The sequence below is a fragment of the Equus asinus genome, chromosome 2 (assembly GCF_041296235.1).
Source record: "Equus asinus isolate D_3611 breed Donkey chromosome 2, EquAss-T2T_v2, whole genome shotgun sequence".
Classification (NCBI taxonomy): domain Eukaryota; kingdom Metazoa; phylum Chordata; class Mammalia; order Perissodactyla; family Equidae; genus Equus; species Equus asinus.
In genome coordinates, this window is record NC_091791.1 from 147,243,383 (window position 1) to 147,270,236 (window position 26,854).

Consider the following 26,854-nt stretch of genomic DNA (forward strand, 5'->3'; position numbering starts at 1 on the left):
AGCTTAATGAATGATGAATAATGAATTAATACTTTTCCTATTATCATTAGTAGTAGTAACTAAAAATGAATACATGAAGGAGTTGAATTATAGTTGGTGGTGCTTATTCATTGTCAAATAGGAAGTAGGATCCATAACTCCCTCTACAACTTGATCTGCCATTTCTAGATTTGGTTCTACAAACTAGAGCTAAAGTGATTTCTCTCTCTCTCTCTCTATATATGTGCAAACACCTCTCTCTCTCTCTCTATGTACATGTATATGTATCTGTGTGTGTGTGTGTGTGTGTGTGTGTGTGTGTTTGATAAGGCTTAGAAACTGGTCCTACAGTCTGCGCCTGAGACATTCTTGATCCCAATTCTACCAAGACTGAGCCAGACAGCCCTAACAACACTGGAGCCAAGATGAGACTTGGTTGTTTGACATTCCTCATCACCAGGATTTTAACAGTACACAAAATCACCAGCTCTAAATCCCTACTAATTTTTACGAGCTTCTCTTTCTCTTTTTCCAAAATCCTAGCTAGGAAGCAAGGGAAGTTTGATGCATAAAATCCACTCTTGTTTTGGATAGTGGTCAGGAAACTGAAATGTCAAGTTGTGGGAAAATGACTTGAAGTAGTGGCATGTGGCCACAATGCCACAAATTGCTTTGGGTCTTCTGGAGCTGTGGTCAGAGTGGGCTCTATTTAAACTGTATCCTACTGGCTCATCTTTGATTCCGAGGACCTCTCATGCTTGTATCCAATTATAGAGTCTGTAGTAAATCCTGCTCTTTGCCAGAAGAGCTATGGTCAGCTTTTATAGCTTTCCTTTTATGTTCTAAATGAAGAATAAATGCTCATAGCAGTTTGCCATTTGCACATGTGCAGTTTCATATGTCCTCATGAAGGAAGTACATTCTGTATACACTCTTTCTTTGAAGCACATTGGCATTTTTTGTTTAATGATTTGAAAGATTGGTTTTTTAAAGACCAAGGCTAGATTCCCAGGTTAGGATTGTTTTTTCCTTCTAATGTTTCCCCTCCTGTGGTGGAAAGAAAACCTGTTTGGAATAGTCAAAACCTAGGTTCTGGTCTTGGCATTGCCACTAATAGCTGTGGGACCTTGGAGAAAAGCACTTGGCTTTTCTGTGCCTTAGTTTGCCTGTCAAACACATGCTGCTCAGTAAAATGTGGGGATTAAAATAATTGATTTCTGAGTTTCTTTCTGCTGCAAATAATACCACCTTACCTTTAGATAACGTTGCATATTGTATACCAAGTGCTTTCACATACTTCATCTCATTCTGTCTCCTAACAGTCTTCTGAAGTAGTTATTGCTGAACTTTCACAAGTGAGATGATTTGCTCAGGATCGTGGAGCTGGTTAGGGACAGAACCAATATCCAAACCCAAGTCTTCTGACGCTTGGCACAGTGTTTTTCCTCTATGCTTAAGCTGGGTATGTTTTATTAATAGTAAGATGTCAACAGAAAAAAAAAAAAGAGACTAGGGGCCGGTCCCATGACCGAGTGGTTGCGTTCGCGTGCTCCGCTTTGGCGGTCCAGGACATCACTGGTTCGGATCCTGGGTGCGGACCTAGCACCGCTCATCAGCCATCCTGAGGTAGTGTCCCACATAGCAGAACTAGAAGGACCTACAACTAGAATATACAACTATGTGCTGGGGGGCTTTGGAGAGGAGAAAGAAAAGAAAAGAAAAGATTGGCAACAGATGTTAGCTCAGGTGCCAATCTTTAAAAAAACAAAAAAAGAGGCTAGAATTCTGTACCTGTTGGTATGGCGTAGTATTGATGAAGATAAATGTGAACTTTTCTCTCACCAAATAAGAACAGTGATTTTGATCTCAACTTGGGGGAAAAAGCATTTCAAGAAATTTCAGGTTGCTAGAAAAAGAGACTCCCAGGTATTTCTGTTCAGAGGATTGAAGGCCTTCTGCAAAAGCTTCCATTAGGCTTTGGAATACTACAAAGCATAAATTAGTGCCATATGTCACTTGAGGATGAAAGTGTGGAATTTCCTTTGAATGGTTAACAATTCCACGTGAACACAGGACGTTGATTTGGGTAGGATATTTCTATGCTGTCAATTTGTTTGTCTGTAGTGTTAAAACATACCCAGCTACAGTTTTTTAAAACATCTTCTTAAGAAATGCAGCCCTTGTACTCCCAAGGAATTTGCTTTTGAGTGGTTTTCCTAAAGCAATAAGAACTCATTTCCCTGTTGCTTGTTTTGCCACAGAATGGGCGGAATCCTAAGCCTGGCTCTTTCCGTGGTCAGGCAGAACGCTAAGTGGCTTGATTATGCTAACTCTGAACACTTGTCTCCTTTTCTCTGCTATTATAAAACAAAGGGCTGAATGTTCCACTGTGGCCCTCCCAAATCCTGTTTTCCCAAACAAAAAGGATACTCTTTCTCTCTACAGACTATTTCGAAGTCTAAGCATTATTCACATTAATTTAGAATACTTCCGTTGGCTTGTACTGCAACAGAGAAGGATCACATTCTGTTCCATTCATTTTGCTTTGAGTTTTCAGGAGATGCTTTACTTTCAGATAAATGAAGGCTTCAAGGATTTGTACAGTTATCTGCATAATACCCTTCTTATGGCATTCTTAAAGTCAGGTCTGCATTGTCTTTACCAAATGCCTGAATTCTGGTCTTGGCTCTGTGGTTAATTATTTGTGTGATCTTGGGTTAGTCACTTAATCTTAATGTCCTTATTGGTGAAATTCGGGAATAGAGTATCAGGATTCATTCATTCACCACTAACCGACTGCATATGACAGGTAAGACTCTGTGCCTGGTCCATTGTAAGTGCAACACCTTTGAAAGAATGGAATAAGGAAAATGAAGCTGAATTAGAACAGCTAGCAAGGAACTTACAAGGAAGAAGGGGGGATAGAGAAGAGTAAACTGTAACAAGACAACATATAAATAAATACCTGCAGAGTATGACTGACTGATTTTTATATTGTATGATTCTACAGGCTCATAGTGTGATTTTTAGTTTGGGTGAAATAAGTGTTATCATTTAAATAGTAGAAATGAGCTGAGACCATACCATTTTTGGGAAGGGAGATGAAGTTATGTCACGCACCTATAGAACTAAAAGTGTAGACGTTAATGCCTAGAAAGGACTTGGGTGTCATCTTTTGTCCCCAAGGAGACAAATGTTCAGAGTTAGTACAATCAGGCTGCTCTCAACTTTCTCATTTTACAGATGAGAAAACCAAGGCTTGATTCCCATTGAGATCAGGAATAAAGCTATGGGTCCTTGCTATTATTATTACTATTTTATACTGCTATGGATGTCCTTGTTAATGTACTAAGACATGCAACTGAAATATCAATGAACAAAATGAGACATGGAACTGAAACTGAAATAAACCCATTAGAAAGGAAGAGCATAAACAATATGATTACAAACCTAGAAAGTCCAAAAGAATAAGTCTGTAAAACTCTTAGTAAGGTAATTCAATGTCTGATTTTATGACATAATCATGTTTTTTAATATTAAAAAAAGCTTTTAATATTAAAAAAGTCTTTCCTTTAAACCAATAAAAATTTAGAAAATTGTCCCATCAATAAAAAGATACAATGTCCAGGAGGAAATCTATCAAGCTATGGTGTGGACCTGTGTGAAAACAAAGCAAAACTAAACTAAATGAAAATGTTTTACCAATAGAGGTACTTTTCAAAATTGAATTCCTGGAAAGATTTATCCTTCTCCTTGAAATTGTATTTAAGTATTATAAAATATTAGTTCTTTTCAAATAAGAGTTTAACATAGACTTGATAAAAATCCAAAATAAGTTTTATGAAAAAGCTGATACATTGATTCTGAAGTTTATTTAGATGAATACATTGATTCTATCAGAGAGAATAAATGCATGATTACAGCTAAGAATTTTTGAAAAAGGAGAGAATAAAGGTTCCCTTGTCTCTTCCCAGATATTGCCAAATTTTATACAGCTACAATAATGAAACAAGAGATGCATTAAGTGACATACTAAGGAACAAAATTGAAATCCCTCGAACAGAGTCTGGTGAGGAAAAGAATTTCTATGAGATGTGGAAGCATCCCAACACAATAGGGGAAGGGGCTCATTGTTCAACACATGGTGATGGAAAAACTTTCTGTTGGCAAAAATTGAAATTAGCGCCTCATACGTACATCCTACTTCAAAAAATTCCAATTGTGATAAAGAATTAAATGTGGAAGAAAAATTTAAGTATCTGTATATATAATCTTGGCATAGGGAAGGGCTATCTAAGCAAAACTCCCAAATAGAAACTATAAGCTATGGATAAATTTGATCAATTAAAAAGAGAAAACTTCATGTCAAAAATAGTGGAAACAAAATTAAAAGACAAATGACAAATTGGGTAACATGTTTGCATAATGTGTATATATAAATTATATATATGTATATATAATTCTTACAAATCAATAAGAAATACACTAGTGTCTGAATAGGAAAAATAAAATAGGCAGACACAATTTAGGTAATTTTGAGAAGAAATAGAACTGGCCAGTAAAATTTGAAAAAAAATGTTCAGTTCACTGATAAGAAAAGAAATACAGTAAACAGTAATGAGATGCCATTTGCTTCGGCATATGATAAAGATAATTTTCAATAATCTAATGGTAGAAACACGTTGTTATAATCTTTTTTGGAAATCTATTTGGTTTTATGTATGACAAAAAGACTGAAAAAGTTCATACCCTTGGCCATAGAAATTTCACTTCCAGAGTTGGAAAGCCATAAATCAGCACTAGACCATGAGACAAAGCTCTTTTCTTGATAAATGGGCAGAGTCATATGACAACACCCCCTTGTTTTCTCTCACTATCTACTATGGTTTGCTTAGTGTTTCATGGAGATGCTACTTTCCACCTCTTTTGACAAAGTAAAGGCACATTGAATAATGTATTGGAGAGGAAGTCCTCAATAACGCATTTCTTTAGATCAGACATCTGATGAACACCTTTAACAGTTTCTCCTAAGATATGGGAGAGATGCCAACCAATATACTAACACAAGTAATCTCCACTAGGCTTGTTTCTTGAAAATAGAGAACTGTGGAACATTCCCTAAGGCTTTATGGAAAACCAGCCTATTGTTTCATGGTACTGCAAGGAAATGACTTAGAAAGGTTTTTGAACAGACTCTGCTGAGATGCTTCTGAAGGTCACTAGGACCTAGGGACAGAGCGTCACGTTTTCTTCTAAACTGTGAAGACTTTGGTAGACTTCTTACTTTGGCAAAGCTTTGTGTGTTCTGAAATTGATGGAGCATTTCTTTTTTTCCCCTTTAATGGATGAAAGTGTGGAAGTGATTCGTCTGGGACACAGTTATTTTATAAACTGGGATCGGAAGATGTATTACTCTGGGAAAGCCACGCCTGCTGAAGCTCGGACAACCACGCTCAACGAGGAACTGGGCCAGATCGAATATGTTTTCTCTGACAAAACGGGCACCCTCACTCAAAACATCATGACTTTTAAAAAATGTTCCATTAATGGGAGAATCTATGGTAAGGGGAACAGTTCCTTTTTTTAAAATAATGATATTAACAGTCCTTAAAAAGTAAGCAGCCTTATTTTTTTTTAATTAAAAAACCCAAACCATCTCTAGCTTTCTTATTAATAGGGGCACCACCACCATCTGACATAGTGCCTGGCACATAATGAACCCTTACTAAATATTTGTGGGATGAATGTTGGATAGTTTCGTTGAAACTTTGGCTTGTTACCATTCATGGGTAGAGATGGGGGTTAGCTGTGATACAGTCTGAGTTTCCTTTCCATGTTCCAACTGTGTGATTCTGCTCTGTGGTACTTAATAGACTCCCATCTCAGGGAAGACAAATTCTTCTTAGTCTGATTTATTGCCGTAAAAGCAGAATTTTATACTTGCTTCCCATCAGCTTTGGAATTGATGTTAGGGCCTGTGTTTGGGAGAATTTACTATTCATTCCTGAGAATTTACACTGGAGAGGGCTACTTGGAGTGGCCAAAGAAGCTATTTCGTCAATACCCAGTTCCTGTCTGTGTGCGTTTGTCAGGACACCTGCTCTGTATTTGGATTTTCAAGCATTCTATTTGTATGTGACCCTGTCACCTCGACTTTGGCCAGACAGCAGACAGTTCCCTCTGCTGAGAGCATGGAAGCTCAGCAGGAGGCTTCCGTTGGCTTCCTCTGGACTCCCAATCTCGCTTCACTGGACTCTGAGTGTCCAGTTTCTCAATACAGAAATCTCAGGCAGTAAAGGAAATCTGAAAAAGAGAAAGAAAACTTGCCTTTGTCTCCTGATGGGAAACTTCACACATTGCCACATATCTTAAAGCAAGATTTGACCTTGGATAAAAACTAAGAAATACAAGAAGTTGATTTTTATACTCTGCTGCCGTTTGGTCTCCCTCTTCCAACTCCACTCCCATCACCCATGGTCGCCATGGTTCCCTCACCTCTCCTCTGCCCACCCTCCCTTCTCTGGTAGTGGACCAGATGCTTCTGAACCTGGACTTCCACAAGCACTCAGTTACACTGTGCATTGCTTGTGTCACTGTTATGATGACTGGTAAACAAAATAGAACCTTTCCTTCAAAAATTTTCTTTCAATATTATTTTAAGAGGCTTTCTAAAATTACTGCCTTAACTCAAACAGTAATTTAAGTGGGAAAATTTTAGAGTATTGGAGATGTTTTGTTTTTGTTTGTTTGTTTTTCTTTCTTTTTTTATCGCACAAACACTGGTTTATAATGTTAGATAAATTTTCAACTGTACATCATTTTATTTCAATTTCTGTGTAGATTACATCATTTTCACCACTCAAAGACTAATTGCAATCCATCATCACAAATTTGTGCCTAATCACCCCTTTCACCCTCCTCCTTCTCCCTTTCTCCTCTGGTAACCAACAATCCAATCTCTGTCTCTAAGTGATTGCTTGTTATTGTTTTTATCTTCTACTTATGAGTGAGATCATATGGTATTTGACTTTCTCCCTCTGACTTATTTCACTTAGCCTAGTACCCTCAAGGTCTATCACAAATGGCCGGATTTCGTCATTTTTTATGGCTGAGTAGTATTCCATTGTGAATATATACCACATCTTCTTTATCCATTTGTCCTTTGATGGCCACCTAGGTTGCTTCTAAATCTTGGCTATTGTGAATAATGCCGCAATGAACATAGGGATGCATGTATCTTTATACATTCACGTTTTCATGGTCTTTGGATAAACACTCAGCAGTGGAATAGCTGGATCATATGGTAGTTCTATTCTTAATTTTTTGAGGAGTCTCCATACTGTTTTCCATAGTGGCTGCACCAGTTTGCACTCTCACCAGCAGTGTATGAGAGTTCCCTTCTCTCCACATCCTCTCCAACGCTTGTTGTTTCCTGTCTTGTTAATTATAGCCGTTGTGACTGGAGTGAGGTGGTATCTCATTGTAGTTTTGATTTACATTTCCCTGATAGTTAATGATGTTGAACATCTTTTCATGTGCCTGTTGGCCCTTTGTATATCTTCTTTGGATAAATCTCTGTTCAATTCTTTTTCCCACTTGTTAAATTGGGTTGTTACTTTTTTGTTGTTGAGATGTATGTGTTTTTTGTATATTTTGGTTTTTAACCCATCAGATATAGGGTTTGTAGATATCTTCTCCTACTAGTTAGGTTGTTTTTTCATTTTGTTGATGGTTTCCTTTGCTGTGCAGAAGCTTTTTAGTTGGATGTAGTCCCATTTATTCATTTTTTCTATTGTTTCCCTTGCCTGGTCAAGCATGTTACTTGAAAATATGCTTCTAAGACCGATGTCGAAGAGCGTACTGCCTATGTTTTCTTCTAGAAGTTTAATGGTTTCAGGTCTTACATTCAAGTCTTTAATCCATTTTGAGTTGACTTTTGTGCATGGTGTAAGATTGTGGTCTACTTTCATTCTTTCACATGTGGCTGTCCAGTTTTCCAATACCATTTATTGAAGAGACTTTCCTTTCTCCATTGTATGTTCTTGGCTGCCTTGTCAAAAATTAGCTGTCCATAGATGTGTGGGTGAAGATATTTTGAATTTGGGGGACTTTTGGATTCTTTTGCCATGGCACATATGATAATATAATGTTATCACTTCTAGGAAATTCTCAGACATGTGGACCAAGATTTATTTGTAGAGATGTTTGTCACAGGGTTATTTTTAGAGAAGGCCCTTGATTTTTCACAAAGTGTGTATCCCAAGATCTTTGGCAATCTCCAAATTTACAAATCCTGTGATAGCTTGTAATTTCCCTCATAAAATGCAGGAAAGTAACTGAAATATTTAAGTAACTCCATTAGATCCTTAATTTATATGCCATTATGATTTATTTATAATGTTATTAAAATATATTCTTACTAAAGCACTCACAGAATGTTTCAGAATCACTTTTTCTTGTTTTCATACAAGTTGGTCTTATCTCGTAGATCCAGGCCTTGGGAAAATTTGACAGTCCACTCTGGTTTATGGAAATCTTCTATTTTTCTGGCTCACAACTAATATTTTCTTAGACTTCTTTAATTTTTCTTCACTTCCCTCACCAGCCCTAAAGATGGGCTTTCTTGGGGGGACCATTTTACGCAAAGATGCAGTTTTGTTTTGTTTTTGTCATTTATTGGAGTTACTGCCTATGGGGTAATGCCTGGAACATAACTGCAGTGAGTTTGAAATTTAAGTTCCAGGCGCTTGACTAGGCTCATTCACCAGCTCAGAGATGCCTCCCCCATGCAGTCACACAGCATTCCAGATTTAGACCTGTGCCCCAGAAAAACAGCAGGTAACTCTTTGTCGAGTGCTTTTTTGGTCATAGCATTGTGTAGCGGAAAGAGAAAGACTTGGGTTCAAAAAGCCACTCTGCTGCCCTTTTAGTTCTGGTTGAGTCATGTCACTTTGAGCTCAGTTCTTCAGTTCCCTCATCCATAAAACAGGAATCAAAATCTTCATGTGGCAAGTTTGTTATAAAGATTAGTGATAATGTAAGTGCCTGGCGCAGAATTGCTGCAAGTCACTCTTATTATTATTACAAAAAATACAGTCCTGGCAAATAGTGTTAAACTTTCAAATGCCAAGCGAAAATTAGGAAAGTCTTAAAGGCCTCCCAATAGGGGGAAGCTCAAATAAATTACACTACATGGACTATTATACAACCTTCAAAATTAGATTCACGAAGAAGTTTTAATGGCAGGAGAAATTCTTACACTTTAAGTGGCTAAAAAACACCAGGAACTAGAGATTTATAAACAGTCTGATGAATACATCTCCACACACGCGCACAAAGTCAACCTGAGAAAAACTCTACAAATATTGTTTACCTTTGGGTGGTGGGATTATTAATAATTTTTATTTTCTACTGTTAAGCGTCCTATATTTTCCAATATATCTGTAATAAGCACATATCAGATTGACACTAAGAAAAGTTCTTTTTAAATATCTGGCATATAACTGGCTATGTTCTCTGCATATGAAAGGCCCTGACGTTGTTTAAAGTTTACATACTAACTTGACCTTGATATTACACAGATGTATCTGGCCCGAACCAAGATAGACAAAGATGTGTTTGCCAAGCTCTAGCACTGATGAGAACTTCTCTGTCTAGGATATAATTTTGGATTCTCCAACAGTGGGGAGAAAGTGAAAGACAAAATTTACCTCTTGCAAACATTATAGATAATGTAATAAATAAAATTTACAGAAAATCACGATTGCAAGCTTTCTATTTTGTTTTAACGCGTACTGCATTTTAGTTCTATCTTGGGGAAACATGTCTCTCTCTATATTAATTGCCATGTGTAGGGTTACAGTTTGAAAACACTCCTAAAAAGTCTACATTTGGACTCATAATACCATCTAGTAGGGCTGCTGTAATAAATAAGTATATTCTTTAAAACTAAATGTCTAAATCTAGTTTCAATTTCATTTATTTTTAATTTTCAATTTTTGTTTTGACAGGTGAAGTGCAGGATGACCTGGGTCAGAAGACAGACATAACTAAGGTGTGGAGGTGATAAAATTTCATTCTTACTTTTAATTTCAAACTGTATGCTTTTTAAAAATGGGGAGTTCCTAGAGGCCTGATTTCCGTTGTGACCAGATGAGATACTTAATGCATAACATTAAAAAAATAGATGCATATGGTTCAAGATTTCTCCTCGTCTAGCTCCCCCAACCACAGAGTTCCTTTTGTTTTTTATTCTGTTAGAGATATTTACGTATAAGCAATGGAGATATTCCTCCATTTTTTTACGTAGGTAGTAGTATTCTATACATACCGTTCTTCAACTTTCTCAACAATGCATCTTGGAGATCTTTCTAAATGAGTAAAAAAAAAAGAAAAAAGTGTCCCCTTATTCTTTTTAATGGCTGAACAGCGTTCCGTTATATTGATGTTCCATAATTTATGTAAGGAGACACTAATGGACATTCAGGATATTTCCAATATTTTGCTAGTAAAAAAATGCAGCAAAAATAATAAAATGAGCAAAAATAAAATAATGCAGTAAAATTAGTGTACATACATTATTTCTCATGGATCTTATACTCTCTAACAAGTTCCACGTTTAGAAATGGAATTGCTAAGTCAAGAGTTATGTGCATTTGTAATTTGATAAATATTGCAAAATTGCCTTTTTTGGAATTTATACTAATTTACCCTGCCACAAGCGAGGTGTAAGAGTGCCACTTTGCCCTGCCCACACCAACAGGATGTTTTATCAAAGTTTTTGATCGTTGACAAGACTATGTGAAAATTGATATGTCAATATGGTTCTAATGTTAATTTCTCCTATTATGAGTGAGGTTGAGCATCTTTTCACGGTTTTATTGTTTCCTTTTCTGTAAATTTCTAGTTTGTCATTTTTTACCCACTTTTCTATTGGATTATTATTCATCCATGGTTTCCGAGAATAAATGTCACTTGTCATGTTAAACTGTGTTTCCAATGAGCTACTAGATTCTGTTTCCTAATGATTTATTTAGATATGTGCGTTGGTATTTGTAAAACTTTGGTCCTCAATGTTCATTTGGAGAGTAATGTTTGTTTTGCTATGGATGTTATATTTGTTTTAGAAAGAGAGTATTTTCTCCTTATTTGAATACTTTGTGGGACAGTTTATATAACAGAAATGATCTGTGCCTTAATGGTTTCATAAACTGCTACTGTAAAATCATGTGGACTTGGTCCTGTTTGGAGTGGTAACCCTTTCATAATGTTCTTTATTTTCTTTTCTATAGTGGTTATCTGTTTAGAATTTCCATCTCTTCTGAAATGGTTTGGAAAATTTTATTTTCCTAGAATATTATCCAATCCAATAGGATTTTCAGATTTATTTGCAAGGAGTTGAGCAAAGAAGTCTTATAATTCCTTTAATTTCCTCTTTATCTGTGGCTATTTCCTTTTATTATCTCTTATTTTTTGTTTTTCTTATTCTTTTCCTGTCTTGATTGTATTAGAAATTTGCCTCTTTCTCCCATAAAAAAGTACAGCTTTTGGATTTATTTATTATCTATATTTTGTGTGTGTGTGTGTTTTAATCAATAAACTCTGCTTTTATCTTTATTAACACCTTCTTTCTTCATTCCTCAGGTTTCTTTTCTTCTTTTCATAACTTCATACTTGAATGCTTAACATTTATTTTTATTTTTTATGCAAATATTTATGGTTATTAATTTTCTTTTAAATACTATTTTAGTTTTATCACATGGATTTTGATGTGTAGTTTATTAAAGTGTCTTTATTTTTGTCGTATCAATTTGCAGATCCATATTGAACCATGAATTTTTTAAGGAAGAGTTTTAAACTTTCCAAGTGGTGGGGGATTTTTTCCCCTAACTTTATTATACTTTTAATAAAAGAATATATTTTTATTAATTTTACTTTTTCGGAGTTTACTGAGGTTTTCTTTGTGACTTAATGTGATCAATTGTTAATGTTCCACGGTCCTTAAAAAAAAGCATATCTAGATTCTGTTTTCAAGGTATGAAATTAGCTAGATGTCATCTAGTTCTACCTTATTAATTATATTATTTAGGTCTTCTGTTTCATTGTTTATCTTTTATCTATATTTAGATATAGACATGTGCCTCATATATATGTGTGTGTATATATTTATGCCTATATCTAAATATAGATAAAATATATGTAGATATAAATATATTATTATATTTGGATTAAAGAGGTTAATTAAAGTGTTCGATAATCTCTCTCTCTAGCTCCTATATAGCCTGAAATCTTTGTTTGATGAGTACTGATGCTACTTTGGGGTGCATTGGTGTTCATAGCGGTTACATTTTTACTATGAATTACACAATTTAACATTAAAAGTGCCCTTCTTTGATTCCTTTAATTCTTCTTGACCCAAATTCAACCGTATTTGATATTAAGATCACGACTCCTGGTTTCTTTTCATTTGTGGTTTGCCCACCTTTTATTTTCACTGTTGAATGAAATGACCTTGTTTCAGGTGTGTCTCTTGTGTACAACATATGATTGGGTTTTGCTTTGCGTTCCGATCTTTTAGTAAGTGAGTTCAGGCCATCCACATTGGGCTATATCTTGTCTTAGTTTTATAATATTTTAGGTTATACTTTGTATCATTATAATTTTAACAATTCTTTCTCTATATGGACTCTTTACTCTGCTGTTGTGAATAATGCTGCAATGAACATGCGAGTGCAAATTTCCTTCAAAATCCTGATTTTACTTGTCATTGTATTATGCAATATCTCCGGTGACATCTCAGAAAGTACTCTGTAATCAAACACATTAATATTTTTGCACTGGAAAATATTAATTCATACTAAGGAGACTAAAAGAAGTCTATAATTAGTCACGTATCATTCCAGGTCAGATTTTGCTGCTAAAATGAATTCAAGTTGGGTCATGTTTTGCCATCGAGTAGGTTTTGAAAAAACTTTCAGTTTTTGGGGCTTCTTTGTATTTTGGGGTTGCAAAAAAGCATTTGAGGATCTGTACCCCCAGTGGATATTTTTCTTCCCCATATGCTTTAGGAAGGTTCGCTGCTTTGGTGCATAGCTCTGAAACGAGAAGGTAAAATTTAACAGTAAAGAGGGAACAGAAAGCTATTTTAGTGCCAGATATTTGAGGCTGAAAAATCATACAAGCACTGAAAATACTTAGAGGAAGTGTTTTTGAATTTTGAATTTTAAGATTATTGTTGGAATGAAGTCTGCAGTTCCTTCGTCATTGTTGTTGTTGTTGTTCTCCTACAGAAAAAAGAGCCTGTGGATTTCTCAGTCAACTCCCAAGCAGAGAGAACATTTCAGTTCTTTGACCACAATCTGATGGAAGCCATTAAACTGGGTGATCCCAAAGTGCACGAATTCCTTAGGTTACTTGCTCTCTGCCACACTGTAATGTCGGAGGAAAATAGTGCAGGTAAGTGGAAAGTGTGTCTGAGTGGTGAGCCTTGTTTTTTAAATCAGAACTGATATTTTTATTAAAAATGTTTAGAATTGGAAGGATTTTCTAATTAAAAGTACAGCATTGAATAAGGAGTTTACCTCTTACTAGCTTTCTTTATATTTTTTTATATCCCAAATGTTTTCCAAAAAATATGGAGAGACTTAAAGGAAAAGAAAAAGAAAAGAAATAGGAGCAATGGAAACATGAGGGCCCAATTAAAGGGAAGGGCATGAAATACTTCTTATGATTGAGCACCACATTTGACTGTGAGCTTCCTAGCAGCCAGGACAATTAGGGAAATACAGTCAAGTCACTAACCTCTTGTTATTAACATGCACGTCTAACAGATGCAGATGGCCATCAGGCATTTGCTTAGAATGAATTTTCCCAGTAATGGGGATAGATTTACACTGATAGTAGAATATTCTTATTTAGTCACTATTAGGAACAAGTTCTCACATTAGTAAGATGGTTGTTTAGAGCTCAGGTTTCATAGAGTAGAACAAAATCAGTTGAGCCACTGTAACATTAAAATGATGAGGCAGGTGGATAACAGTATAATCAATTGGCTTCTTGCTCCAGTCAAGCCCAATCTATTCCCTTTATAAGTTCTATTTATTTCTGTTACCAACTATTGAGTACAAAATACCACCCAAGGAATTTCAACTCAGAAGTGAAATATATTATATATAGACTCTAGACTGTATACGTGTGTGTCTCATATATATGTGTGTGTATATATATATATAATTTGCATACAGACACTTGAATAAATGTTTTCTATCTCTCTCTCTCTCTATTATTTTTTCTTTTTTTTTCCTTGTTAGGACGATATTCGAACCATAGTTTTGTCTTTGATAATGCTAGACTATCCCATTCCTCTGGTTTTAATTGCAGCGAGGATTCACATAATTATATTTATGACTTAAACTGATCTTTATACTACTAATGCCAATAATCCTTTATTATATTTTCACCTGAGGTTGTCACCATGCCTTTAAGTAAGTTTCTTTTATCTCTGCCTTTGAGTTTATTTCACTTCCAAAAATCTTTTATTTTATTAGCAATCTTTTTATTTTAATGTCATTATATTTTCTTAGGTCTCTTTGAGGATATTAATTATGCTTAAATTGAAATTTTCTTTTGTTTCCTATATTATGTTTCATTTGACGGAACGGTGTTTTTTGAGGTCTATGTCTGACTTTTGTGCTGTTCTCAAGTGTTCGATGATTTGTGGTTGCCTGTTCTTAATTGTGTTTGAGAATCCCTGTTTGTCTCTTGGTGAATGTGGATGATTACAATGGTCTGCCTCCCAAGATTGTGGCAGAAGCAGAATACAGAGCTCGTCTTCTGGGTGTAGGGTTCCTCCCTCCTCGGATTCAGATGATACCTTGGGTCAACTATCTTCCCTTTTCAGATCTAGTGCTGGGAGTCAGTGCCAGAGCCCCCATTTGAGAGAGCTGTTCTTAAGGCCTGGCCTGGAAGGAAACAGCAGAGTCATAGAGTTCCTTTCCCTCTTTTCCTTTCTCTTATCCTTGTGGAATTCTGAAGCCACTTGAGGCTCTTCTCAGCTTTGGTCTCCAGCCTCAGCATTCAAATCTTTGTTTCCTTAAGTAGGCTGTACTCTTTGTGTGGAAGAACATTGTCAAGGTTTTATCCTGGGGGCGAGTGTTACCGCAGCCTGTTCAGTCAGCTGACAGGGGGAGGAGCCCAAGTTGTCCCGAGTGCTGAGTGGAATTCTCCGACTAATTTTGCTAATGATGCCCCAAGACCACGTCTACACTTCCCATTGTTGACTCTGAGTTTGGAGAATCTTTGGGGATTGCTCTTACTTCTGTGTTCATTTTCATTTGTGAATGCTTTGAGCTGGAGTTTTCTCTTTTCTTATTTCTTTACTGATCAAATCTACTTTTTATCTTGCAGCCATTTCTCAAATTTCTAGTTTACTGATGGTTTTCATCTTCTTTCCTAGTATCATTTAAAAAATTTTCATATTGTGATATAATTAAATCTAATAAAACACACAGATCTTAAGTGTATTTGATGAGTGTTGACAATTGTATACACCCATGTAACCACCACACTGCTCAAGGTATAAATCTTTTCCATCATTCCAGAAAGGTTACTCATGTCCCTTTCCAGTTCACACCCCCAAACCCTCCCAAGCCAACAACTGCCCTGATTTCTATCATCAAAGATGAGTTTTGCTTGTTCTTGTACTTCATATAAATGGAATCATATAATATATATTCTTTTGTGTCTGGCTTCTTTCACACAATGTAATGTTTTTGTCACTCACCCATGTTGTTGTATCAATCACTAGTTCATTCTTTTTTTATTGCATTCTCTTTTTATTGTGCAATAATATTCCGTTGTGTTAATTCCACATTTGTTTTTTTCCACTCCTCTGTTCATGCACATTTGGGTTGTTGCCAGCTTTGAGTTATTATGAATAAAGCTTCCATAAACATTTTCATGTCTTAAAAAAATTATAACGAATTTCTTTTTGGTAAATATTTAGGAATGGAAATTGCCAGATCATAGTGTAGGTGTGTTTAAGTTTAGAAGAAACTGTCCACCTATTTTCCAAAAATGGTTGTATCATTTTACATTCTTACCATCAACGTATAAGAAAGAGTTCCAGTGCCTTCACCTCCTTACCAACATTTAATATTATCATTCTTAAATTTTACCCATGCTAGTGGATATTGGCCAATATTTCTTCTGCCGTAGAAAGGTATTTTGAAATGAAGAGAGGTAAATGTACGTATCCTTTCAGCTATTTCTGTCTCTTGCTTTGAGATGTCAAATTCTAAGTGAAGGATTACATCACTGAGTGAGAGAAAATTACATTTACTCTCCATTTAAAGCTTTAATTATAGGATAGATAGCTTAAATCCACGTGTGTAATAGTACATTAAAAAATATAAACTTTTCTTTCTTTTTTTTTTTTAAAGATTGACACCTGATCTAACATCTGTGGCCAATCTTCTCTTTTTTTCTTCTTCTCCCTAAAGCCCCCTAGTACATAGTTGTATATTCTAATTGTGGGACCTTCTGGTTGTGCTATGTGGGACACCGCCTCAGCATGGCCTGATGAACAGTGCTAGGTCCATGCCCGGGATCCAAACCAGCGAAACCCTGGGTTGCTGAAGCGGAGCATGCTAACGTAACCACTCGGCCACAGGGCTGCCCCTCTAAACTTTTCTTATATGAGAGTTAGTTATGGAAAAGAACAGAACCTAAATCTAGCAAACTTAAAATTATATAATTTATAGTTGAGGGTGTTGCTTTTATTTTAAGTGTGTACTGTTTGTTTCATGGAGAAGTCATTGGGGGAAGTTGATATTTTCATTCCCTTTGTCAGGATGAAATTTCGGAAGCAGGAAAGTGGGCAGTACAAGTGCTTCAGTAGGATTTTTTTTTTCCTGTTTTAGTTGGTGGCAATTAAAGAGGTAAAAATTTGGAGTTTTTTTTCTTATTGCCTTATTATATCACTCCTTTAAAACTTGTTGAGGCATGCTTTATGGCCTGGTATGTATGCAGGTTCCATAAATGTTTCATGTGCGCTTGAAATGAATGTGCGTTCTGTTGTTATTGGGTACTGGGCTCCAGACATATCCATTAAATAATGTTTGTTAATTGTTTTGTTCAATCTTCTACCTCAATGGATTGTTTTGACTACTTGATTTCTTGATTAACGAGAGTACATTAAAGCCACCGACTGTAATAGTGCATTTGTCTATTTCTAGTTGTGGTTTTGCCAGTGTTTGCTTTATGGTCATGTTATTAGTTAGATACTAGTTTAGACTTATGTCTTCTTTAAATTAAAACTTCTATTAATATTTGTTGATCTTCTTTATCTCTAGTAATATTTTTGCCTTCAAGTTTATTCTATCTGATGGTAATATAGTTATAGATGTTTTCCTTTTGTTAGTTTTGCATCGTTCAGCTTTTCCCACTCTTTCCTGCCAATCTATCTTTTTCTTTTCTTTATGTTTTAGATCATCTCTTGTAAATGGCATCTACAATTGTTGATATATTTAGATTTATTTCTACCATTTTACTTTGTATTTGGCCCATCTTTTGTCTCTTAGCCTTTATTTTATTGTCTTCTTACGAATTTAGTTCATTTTTACTTCTGCTGCTTTGAAGATAATATACCCTTATTTGGATTCTTTTAGTGGTTAGCCTAGAAATTTTAGCATAATTAACTTATTAAACCCTAGGCCTTCTTTTGAACAACACAAAGACCTTAGAATCCTTCAATGCTAATCAACTTGTCCTGACTTATATAGTACCCTCGTCATGTATTTTCTTTTTTAATCCCACAGGATATTATTTTTATAGTCAATGATTGCTTAGATTTATCCATAAACTTACTAGTGTCTATGCTCTTTAATGCTTGTCCCGTCTCTGAGCTTCTGTTGACCTAAAGTGTATTTTTTAGAATTTCCTTTAGGGAGAGGCTGCAAGTAGTAAACTCTCAAAAACTTTGTTTGAAAACAACTTTATTTCATCCTTATTCTTGAATGATGCTTTGCTGTGTGTAGAAATTTAAGGTGACAGTTTTCCTCTTAGCACATTGAAGATATTCCACTGTATTCTGGCTGCTATTTCTATTCCTGTATAGTTAGCTGTCAAATTGTGGTTTGAAGATAATCAGTCTTTTCTCCCTGGCTACTTTTAAGATTTCTTCTTTCATGTTCTTAGTATAGATGTGAATTTTTAAAAAATTTATGTTGCTTGGGATTCATTGAGATTCTTGAATCTACGGAATGTCGTCTTTTATCACTTCTGGAGTTTCCTCAGCTATATATTTCTTCAAGTGTTGCCTCTAATTAATTTTCCCTCTCATATTAGATCTTTAATGTTAGATATTTTCACTCTATTCTCTATGTCTTTTAACAATTCTATTGTTTTTCCATTTCTTTGTCTCTCTCAGATATATTCTGGAATTTTCTCCATTGTTTTCCAGTGCATAGTTCTTTCTCGAGTAGTATCCAATCTGTGGTTTTTGATTTTTAATTTCCACAAAGTTTTTAATTCTTTTTCAAATATGCTTAATTTCATAACTCTCTTTTATGTCTTGAAATTCATTAAATATTTATATGTGCTATTTCTGATAATTCCAATATCTAAAGTTTTTGCAGATCTTATTCTTTCTGTTCTTTCTGTTGGTTCTAATTGTCTTGTTTATTGTGATTTTAGTGATTTTCCACTGTGAGATGACCTTTTTATTTGGAACTTAATTTGTAGAAATTCCTTGGGTCCTGAGATGAAGGCTTGTTTCTCCAGCAAAGATTTGCATTTGCTTCAGTCAGTGTTCAAATGCAGAAACATATTAAACTAAATGTTCAGCTTGATTTTTTTCAAGTCACCCAGATATTGTGAATTTAGGATGTAGATATGCATGGGAGTCAGTCTTTGATTATACATTTTCAGCAGAGATTTTTCTTTTTCTTCCCATTTATGGATAGAAAGTTTTCCTTACAGACACTCTTAAACGGGGCACTGATTTCCAATTTACCCTTATTCTGAGAGAGTAGCCTTTTGGGAGCCTGGTTTTAAGAGGTGGTCTCCTGTTAGATTTCTCATGCTGGGCTATGTCTTCTCCGACCGAAGCCCTGAGAAGCTGGAAACCAATGATCAAGTTTTCCTAGTTCAGAAAATGCCCTCAAGACAAAAGCTGGCTATAGTGGTTCCTTTAGTCCATTTGTATTCTTTTTCTCAGTCTTTGACCTGAACAGTTCTTGCTTTCTTGCCAGTTCATGGATGCATTCAAAACTATTAAAATGTTTTATACAGAATCTGTAGTTTGTAGCAGGGGAATTTGAGCCTAGCACCCAGTTCAATATGTTGCCAGAAGTGGAAGTTATTATATCATTTCACAAGTAAATCAAGTAATTGCTTTAATTGTTTTCCTTTTCAAATTTCAAAAATTAATGTATGCCTATTGTATCAAGTGAAACCATATAATACAAACATTTATAAGGGCAAAGCTTTGGGGGCAGACCCCGTGGCCGAGTGGTTAAGTTTGCGCCATCCGCTTCGGCGACTCAGGGTTTCGTGGGTTTGGATCCTTGGTGTGGACATGGCACCACTCATCAGGCCACACTGAGGCGGTGTCCCCCATAGCACAGCTAGAAGGACCTACAACTAGAATATACAACTATATACTGGGGGGCATTGGGGAGAAGAAGAAGAAACAAAAGAAGAAAGAAGAAGATTGGCAACAGATGTTAGCTCAGGTGCCAATCTTCCAAAAAAAAAAAAAAGCAAAGCTAACAATTTCTTCCCTGATCTCCTCTAATCCCACCCCTCCAGGGGGTAACCAATGGTAAAATTTGGTGTGCATTCACCCTTTCCGTTTGCTTATGTATATATGCAGATATGCAGATATGTAGGTGGTTTGTTTGTTTTTAATGAAGAGAAATCATAGTACATTCATTAACATGCAAATTGTTGTCTTAATTTATCTTGGAAATCAGTATGAATCAGTAAATATCGATCCTGCTCTGCTTACTTTTTCTAATGTATTTTTACATACAAAGATGATATAATTTTATATAGAAGGGCTTGCTTTATACAGATGAGCTGTTTTTTATTTGTTTGTTTGTTTTGGTGAGGAAGATTGGCCCTGAGCTAATGTCTGTTACCAATCTTCCTCTTTTTGCTTGAGGAAGACTGTCCCTGAGCTAACATCTGTGCCAGTCTTCCTCCAATTTGTATGTGGGATGCTACCACAGCATGGCTTGATGAGTGGTATATAGGTCCGTGCCCAAGATCTGAACCCATGACCCCAGGCCACCAAAGCAGAGTGCATAAACCCAACCATTGTGCCACGGGGCCAGCCCCAGGGGTGGGCTGTTTTTTAAAGTGTATTTTTATGAACTTTTTTGCTTACTTTGTTCTTTTTCTCTCCCCTCCCCTCCTACCCTAACTCCAACACATATACAATATCAGGTACCAAGAATTAACATCCTGGTTTGATTCCTTACATTTCAAGGGATTTCTTATATGTGTTCTCCTAAATGGCCATTAGTGGCAGACTGAAGTGGAATTTGGAACATCTTCTCCATCAGTCTGGCTGTGTGATCTTGCAAAAATCATAGAACGTCTTCAGTCATAGGGTTTGCCAGTAGAAAATGGGAATCCTCAAGTCTTGCCATGAGGATTACGTGAGTTAATATATATTAAGTGTTTCAGTTTTTGAAACTTTCGTGGTACATCTCTAGTCACTGAAAATACAGAAATATGGTCTCTGACCTAAGAAACTTTCAGCATAATGGAGAGGCCGCCTCAGGAATGACTATTTTCCTTAAGATGACCTCCAGTGGTGGTATGCATGGTGTCCTATGATATCCCATGGGACAGGCACCTGGTCCAGGTGGTTAGTGAGTAGAAAAGGTCTGATTTCTAGAGCTGACACACGAGTTAGCTGTTATAGAATGAGTTCGAGTTGGTATTGGCATTCTATGGATGTTAGTTATTAATAAATTTAATTTTATTTAGTATTAATACAGTATTAATACATTTTTTTCTTTTCCCTTTTTCTTTAATACACTTTTTTGGTTGTTTAATACACTTGTTTCTTTTCCTTTTAGGACAGCTGATTTACCAAGTTCAGTCACCTGACGAAGGGGCTCTAGTGACTGCTGCAAGGAATTTTGGGTTCACTTTCAAGTCTCGGACCCCAGAGACGATAACAATAGAAGAACTAGGAACGCTGGTTACTTATCAATTGCTTGCCTTTTTGGATTTCAACAATATCAGAAAAAGGATGTCTGTCATAGGTATGGTTGGTAGCTGAGATTATTTTTGATCTTTGGATAGTACGATGGTTATATTGCTGCCTCTCAGGGATGATCTCACTCTTGGTTATGTGCTGAGAGATGTGATATTTTTGTAAATTTATGAACTTCTGTCATCCTCAACTTAGCCTCAACATTGAAGTAATAAGTATAACTAACATTTAACAAGTGCTTGTTATTTGTCCAGCACTGTTCTAAATTCCCTACTTGAATTACCTGATTTAGTTGTCACAACAACCCTATACGTAAGTACCATTATTTTTATGACCATTTTAAAGATAACAAAACCGAGACACAGAGAAGTTGAGTAACTTTCCCAAGGTCACCGAGCTTGAAAAGGAATAGCTGGGATTCAAACCTAGCAAGTCTGACTGCAAAGCCGCCTCACTTAATCACTACACAGTGCTGGCTGAGGATGAGTTCCTAAATTACTTGGTGCGTGCTGGTTGTTGATATTGCTGTTTTGCGAACATCATCATCGGCCTTCTTGTTATTACTCATTTCCTCTGTTTACCTGCATTGCTGGAGATGACCACCTAATATTGTATTTAGCACCACAACAAATCCATGCTTTCCTAACTCTGTGCTCACCCTCAGTTCTTCAGTGTCTCTCCCATTCTTATTTTGCTCCTTTTCCCAGTCCTTATAACAGATGTTCTAAATCTTTGCCCTTTCCTCAAGTCCTCAACCCGGCCATGATCTCCTTCGCTCTTACAAGCTAAATTCATCTCTTATTTCTCCAAAAAAATGGAGTTGCTGCATGTCATCGACTTACTCTTTTCCCCTCTTCCTCCTTCATCCCCAGGCTGTAGTTTGCTCGTTCTTTTTCCTGCCTTAGAGAAAAATGGCTCTTGTTCCTTTTCAAAGCTGAAGGTTCTGCCTGGTTCCGTTCCTTTTCCTTCCTTCCTTGCTCCCTTTCCCCTTGCTTGTGCCTTGGATTTCTTCTTTATCACTGGCTTCTCCCTTCAGCCCACAGCTCTATTATCATCCTGTTTCCTTAAAGATATTGTTCGTGTTCTGACCTGCACTGATTTTGCCGCCCCATTTTCTTCTTTCTGTCACAGCTTCATCTCTCAAGGTCAGTTTTTGCTCCTCTCCATTCTTTCTCTTTCAGCCCATTAGGGTCAGTCTTCCACTTCTACCTCTTAAGAAGGAATGCATTCTCAGAAGTTTCCAGTCACCTCATAACTGCCCAATGCAATGGCCTTCCTTACCTATCTATCATCCATCTTTTTAAACTTAATGATATTTGAGACTGTTGACCTTCTCTTACCACTCTTCTTTTGTCCTCTGTGACCTCACTGGCTCCTGGTTCTCCTCTTGTCCTGTTTTCTTTCTTAAGCTCCTTTGCTGACCACTCTCCATCCCACTGTTCAGTGTTGGTGTCCTTTTCTCTTCTCACTTCTCGTGCTTTTCTTGGATAATCTTGACCTCTCTCATGGTGGTAGCTATTGCCTGTGTTCTGTACTTTCCTATATAGCTCTTCAGCTTTAGTCTCTCTCTGAGATCCACAAACATTCTCAGCCTTCTCCTGGATTCTGCACTGGGTTGTACTGTGGTTACCTCAAATTTTACATCTCTAAAATGGAACTTTCTTTCTCACAGCTATTGCTGTTTGTATAGTCCTTATTAAAATTCTTAACACTTACCTTGAACTGAACACTTTACAATGAATTATTTCATTAAATTCTTGCAATAGTGTACTACTCCCCATTTAGGAGATGAGGAAATTAAAGCTCAAAGATATTTTAAGTAACTTACCCAAGATTGTCACAACTTGTTACACAGCTGGTAGGATGAAAAGGAAATATTTGAACCCACGTTTGTTTTTCTCCAAAGTCTAGCCTCTTAACCCCTATTATAGCTCACTTCCTTTTGACACCTCCATCTCCTTTATGCCCCTAGGCTAGTGATTCTCAAACTTTAGCTCCCATTAGAACCACCAGGAGGGCTTGTTAAAATACAGATTGCTGGGCCTCAGACCCAGAGTTTCTGATTCAGTAGGTTTGGGTGAGACCTAAAAATTTGCACATCTTGGGGCTGGCCCCGTGGCCGAGTGGTTAAGTTCGCGCGCTCCGCTGCAGGCGGCCCAGTGTTTCATTGGTTCGAATCCTGGGTGCGGACATGGCACTGCTCATCAAACCACGCTGAGGCAGCATCCCACATGCCACAACTAGGAGGACCCACAACGAAGAATATACAACTATGTACTAGGGGGCTTTGGGGGAGAAAAACGAAAAAAAAAAATCTTTAAAAAAAAAAAATTTGCACATCTTACAAGCCCCCAGATGATGCTGATGCTGATGCTGCTGGTCAAGGGACCACAGTTTGGGGACCACTTCCCTAGACTAATAGATCCTCAAATACCAGTCATTATTTTCCCCAGAGATGTTCAGGGCATTTCTCAAATCTGTCTCCTTCTCTGCTGCTGTCTTTGTTCAGACCTCAACGTCTCTTGCCTTGCCTGCAGGATCCTCAGATGTTGCCCTGTTTCTAAGTCTTTCCTCCTCAAGGCGACAGAGCAATCATTCTTAAAATAGCCTACAAAAACCCTTTTTGTTGTAAAAAATTTCTGTCCTCTTCTCTTAATTCCAGTACCACTGATTTAGTTAAGGCGCTCATCACTGCTTGCTTATATTATTGCAATATCTTCAAGACTGTTCCCCCTTAAAATAATCCTCTGTGCTGACACCAGGGTATTCTTTCCGAAACATTGGCCTGATTTTGCTATCATCTATTTTAAAAACCTTGGTGGCTTTCCAGAACTTAAAGGATAAAGTCCTTAGCATGACATCCAAGATTGTTTGCAATCTGACCTCAATCTACTTTTTTTCCACTTCCCAAAACTTTGTGCTCCAGCCTCACTGGACCTCACCATTCCTGGCACGCATTTTGCACTTTTTCACTCTTTGCAGGTACTATTTCCTTTATCTAGAACTCTTCTCTTTGCCACTTCTCTTCTTGGAAAACTCTTACGCATCTAGTAATGTCCAATTCAAATATCACCCGTTCTCTCAATTCTTTTCCTACTCTCTAATAACCACATTCTCCTTTGTTCCCCAGAGCACCTTGCTCATATCACCAGTCTGCCACCAGTCCCATGATACTCATGACTTTCCCAGTTGTTAGAGTGTGTGCTATCTGAATCAGGTGCTATGCTTTAGTCTCCTTAAACTGCCCGGGGCCAAGCCCAGAGTTTGGCACACAGTAGGTTTGCTATAAATGTTTGTTAAATAAAATTTAACCCAACAGTTTGTAACTTATGAATATCGTAATCATAGTATTAAATCAGTTTCTACTGTGGAAAACATGTATGTGTACGTAATGGTGGGTTTATGGTCTCTAACTACTGGAAATTAGCTCTGGGAGATTGTTCTCAGCAGGTAAAACCCAAACATCATCGGAGGAAGTTTATTTTAATTTTTTTGACAACACGCTGTAGGCAGTCATCATCAGTGTTGCTGATGAGCTCACGTGCTACGCTAGCTGTTGGCCTAATGCTGTATCAGCAGGAGCTATCTTCTATTTTCTGCTTCAGGGGAGGTGTTATTTATGTTGGGTTGGCCCAGAACTGACTTCTCTTTGCTCTGAGGGTGTTGGCAAAAACCTGAGATTGCTACACAGGGAAATGTTTGGCTCTTCCCCAGCATCAGTCACCATTACAGGCTGTGGAGAAATTGCAGCTTAACCACAAACATCAGATGTTTGCCTTAATGGATCCCATATGAAGAAAGGTGATGTTCCACCACAGAAAGCATGGAGGCTAGTGGGCTTTATTTTGCTTTTGTTTGGTTTTTAATCAGGAGGAATTTGAAAGAGGGACTCCTCTAGGGTAGAACAGTTTCTGTTTGATAACAAGGCAGAAAAACAGTGCTAGTCTCATGATTGCCACATGGCTGGCCTCTGGGGACAACACCCTGCCTGATGTGAAGGCTCAGACATTTGCTGCTGCTGCTGCTGCTGCTGCTGTTTCCTCTTCTCCTCCTCCTCCTCCTTTTCCTTCTCCTCCTTCCATTTTTTTGGCTTTCCTTGAATCATAAATATATAGTTCAATATCAGTTGTACTTTCATTCTGGGGCAAGAGCCCTGATATAATTCAGAGGTATCTAAATAAAAATAGACTTCTATAAAAAATTTTGTCAGAGGGTATGGAATCTACTCCAGGATAAACATACCAATCTCATTATATAGTTTTGGAAAGACCAATTCTACTAATTATGTTAGTAAAAATACAGAGATAAAAATCAAAGATAGTTATTAATAGAGGCAAGTGGCAGATAATCATTAAAGAATAAATGACAATAGCTGCTTTGAAGGCCCTTATAAGATCTTTAGGTAAGGGTTGCTCGACTCTAAAGTTTTTAAAGATTACCAAAGTACAAATCACACTGACATATCACAGGCGTTTCTCTGTGTGATCTGTGAACAGCTACCCAACTGAGATATGGCAAAGTCGAATTATTCATCACCCTTCACAGTGTTGCTGTTGCATTTACTCTTACAATATAAACCTGGAAACCATTTCTGACTTCTTTCTTTCCTTTATGTACACAAACAAAGCTGCCACGTTGAGTGAATTTGGCATAATTATAATTCAACTTAATTTAGCAAATATTTATTAAGTGCCTACCATGTTTCAGGGACTTGAAGCTAAGGGAGAATGTGGAACTGAAAAGCATTCTGTGTAGTTGCATCCAGGAGAAGATGGTGAAGCAGGGGAGGAAATAGACTGGAAGGGAGCAGATCTTCATGATCCCTGTTTACGCTGTGTTAAGGAGTCCGCCCTTGATCTAAGGGCAGAGGGAAGCTAGTGCAGGATTCTAAGCAGTAGTGTGAAGATGACTCTGGCTGGATTACAGAAGAGTTAGGAGGAAAGCAGGACTGGAATGAGTAAAACCATTTAGATTAATGTGATAAACCAGGCAAGAAAGAAGATGGCAGAGAGAAATTCATGGCTTTGATTGGATGTGTGGGTGGTGGAGGGGGTGGAGCTTTGAGTGATGGCCTGATATCTGATTTGGGAGACTGAGTGGATAGTGAAGCTCGTTATTAAGACTGGGGTCATAGGAGGAGTAGCTAGTTACGGGGGAAGATAATGTGTCCAGTTTGAGTTTGATGTGCCTGGGCACATCCAAAAGGAGATATCCAATTGGTAGTTGGATGTACAGGCCAGAAGGAAGCACTGGAGACAGATTTGGGCAGGAGACACACATTTGAAAGGAGTCATCCTGTTGATGGAACCTGAAGCCATAGAGAAAAATGTGACTGCCCATGGAAAGTGTGAAGGATGGGAAGAGAAGTAGATCCTGGGTAAATCTCTGAAGAGCACCAATATTTAAAGGACAGGCAATATTTTATAGCTAGAATAAAAATCTATGACCTTCGTCCACACTCTGCCCACATGTTATCTTGACCATTGAAAAATGTTATGTTCTTTTAAGTTTATTTTAAAAGGCTAATGTCTGAAATGCCTAAGATTTTATTAACCTTGATATTTCCTTGCAGCAATGACTAGAAGCCTTGAATGAAAAGATGTATGAAACCTGCTGAGCTGCTAACTAAAATTTTATTGAGTAAAA

At 37.0% G+C, this 26,854-nt stretch overlaps 1 protein-coding gene across 8 annotated transcripts in view; it reads left to right on the plus strand.

Annotated features, from left to right (window-relative positions):
- Positions 1 to 26,854, plus strand: part of ATP8B4 (ATPase phospholipid transporting 8B4 (putative)) — a 216,204-nt gene that overhangs the window by 131,696 nt on the left and 57,654 nt on the right. For all 8 annotated transcript variants that reach the window (XR_011499559.1, XM_044764905.2, XM_044764906.2 and 5 more), the window contains 4 exons: positions 5,332 to 5,540; positions 9,990 to 10,033; positions 13,269 to 13,434; positions 21,069 to 21,257. Coding sequence is in view for 7 of the 8 variants with exons in the window: in XM_044764905.2 (XP_044620840.1) it covers positions 5,332 to 5,540; positions 9,990 to 10,033; positions 13,269 to 13,434; positions 21,069 to 21,257 (608 nt within the window). In the remaining variant the exon portion in view is untranslated. The remainder of the gene's footprint in view (positions 1 to 5,331; positions 5,541 to 9,989; positions 10,034 to 13,268; positions 13,435 to 21,068; positions 21,258 to 26,854) is intronic.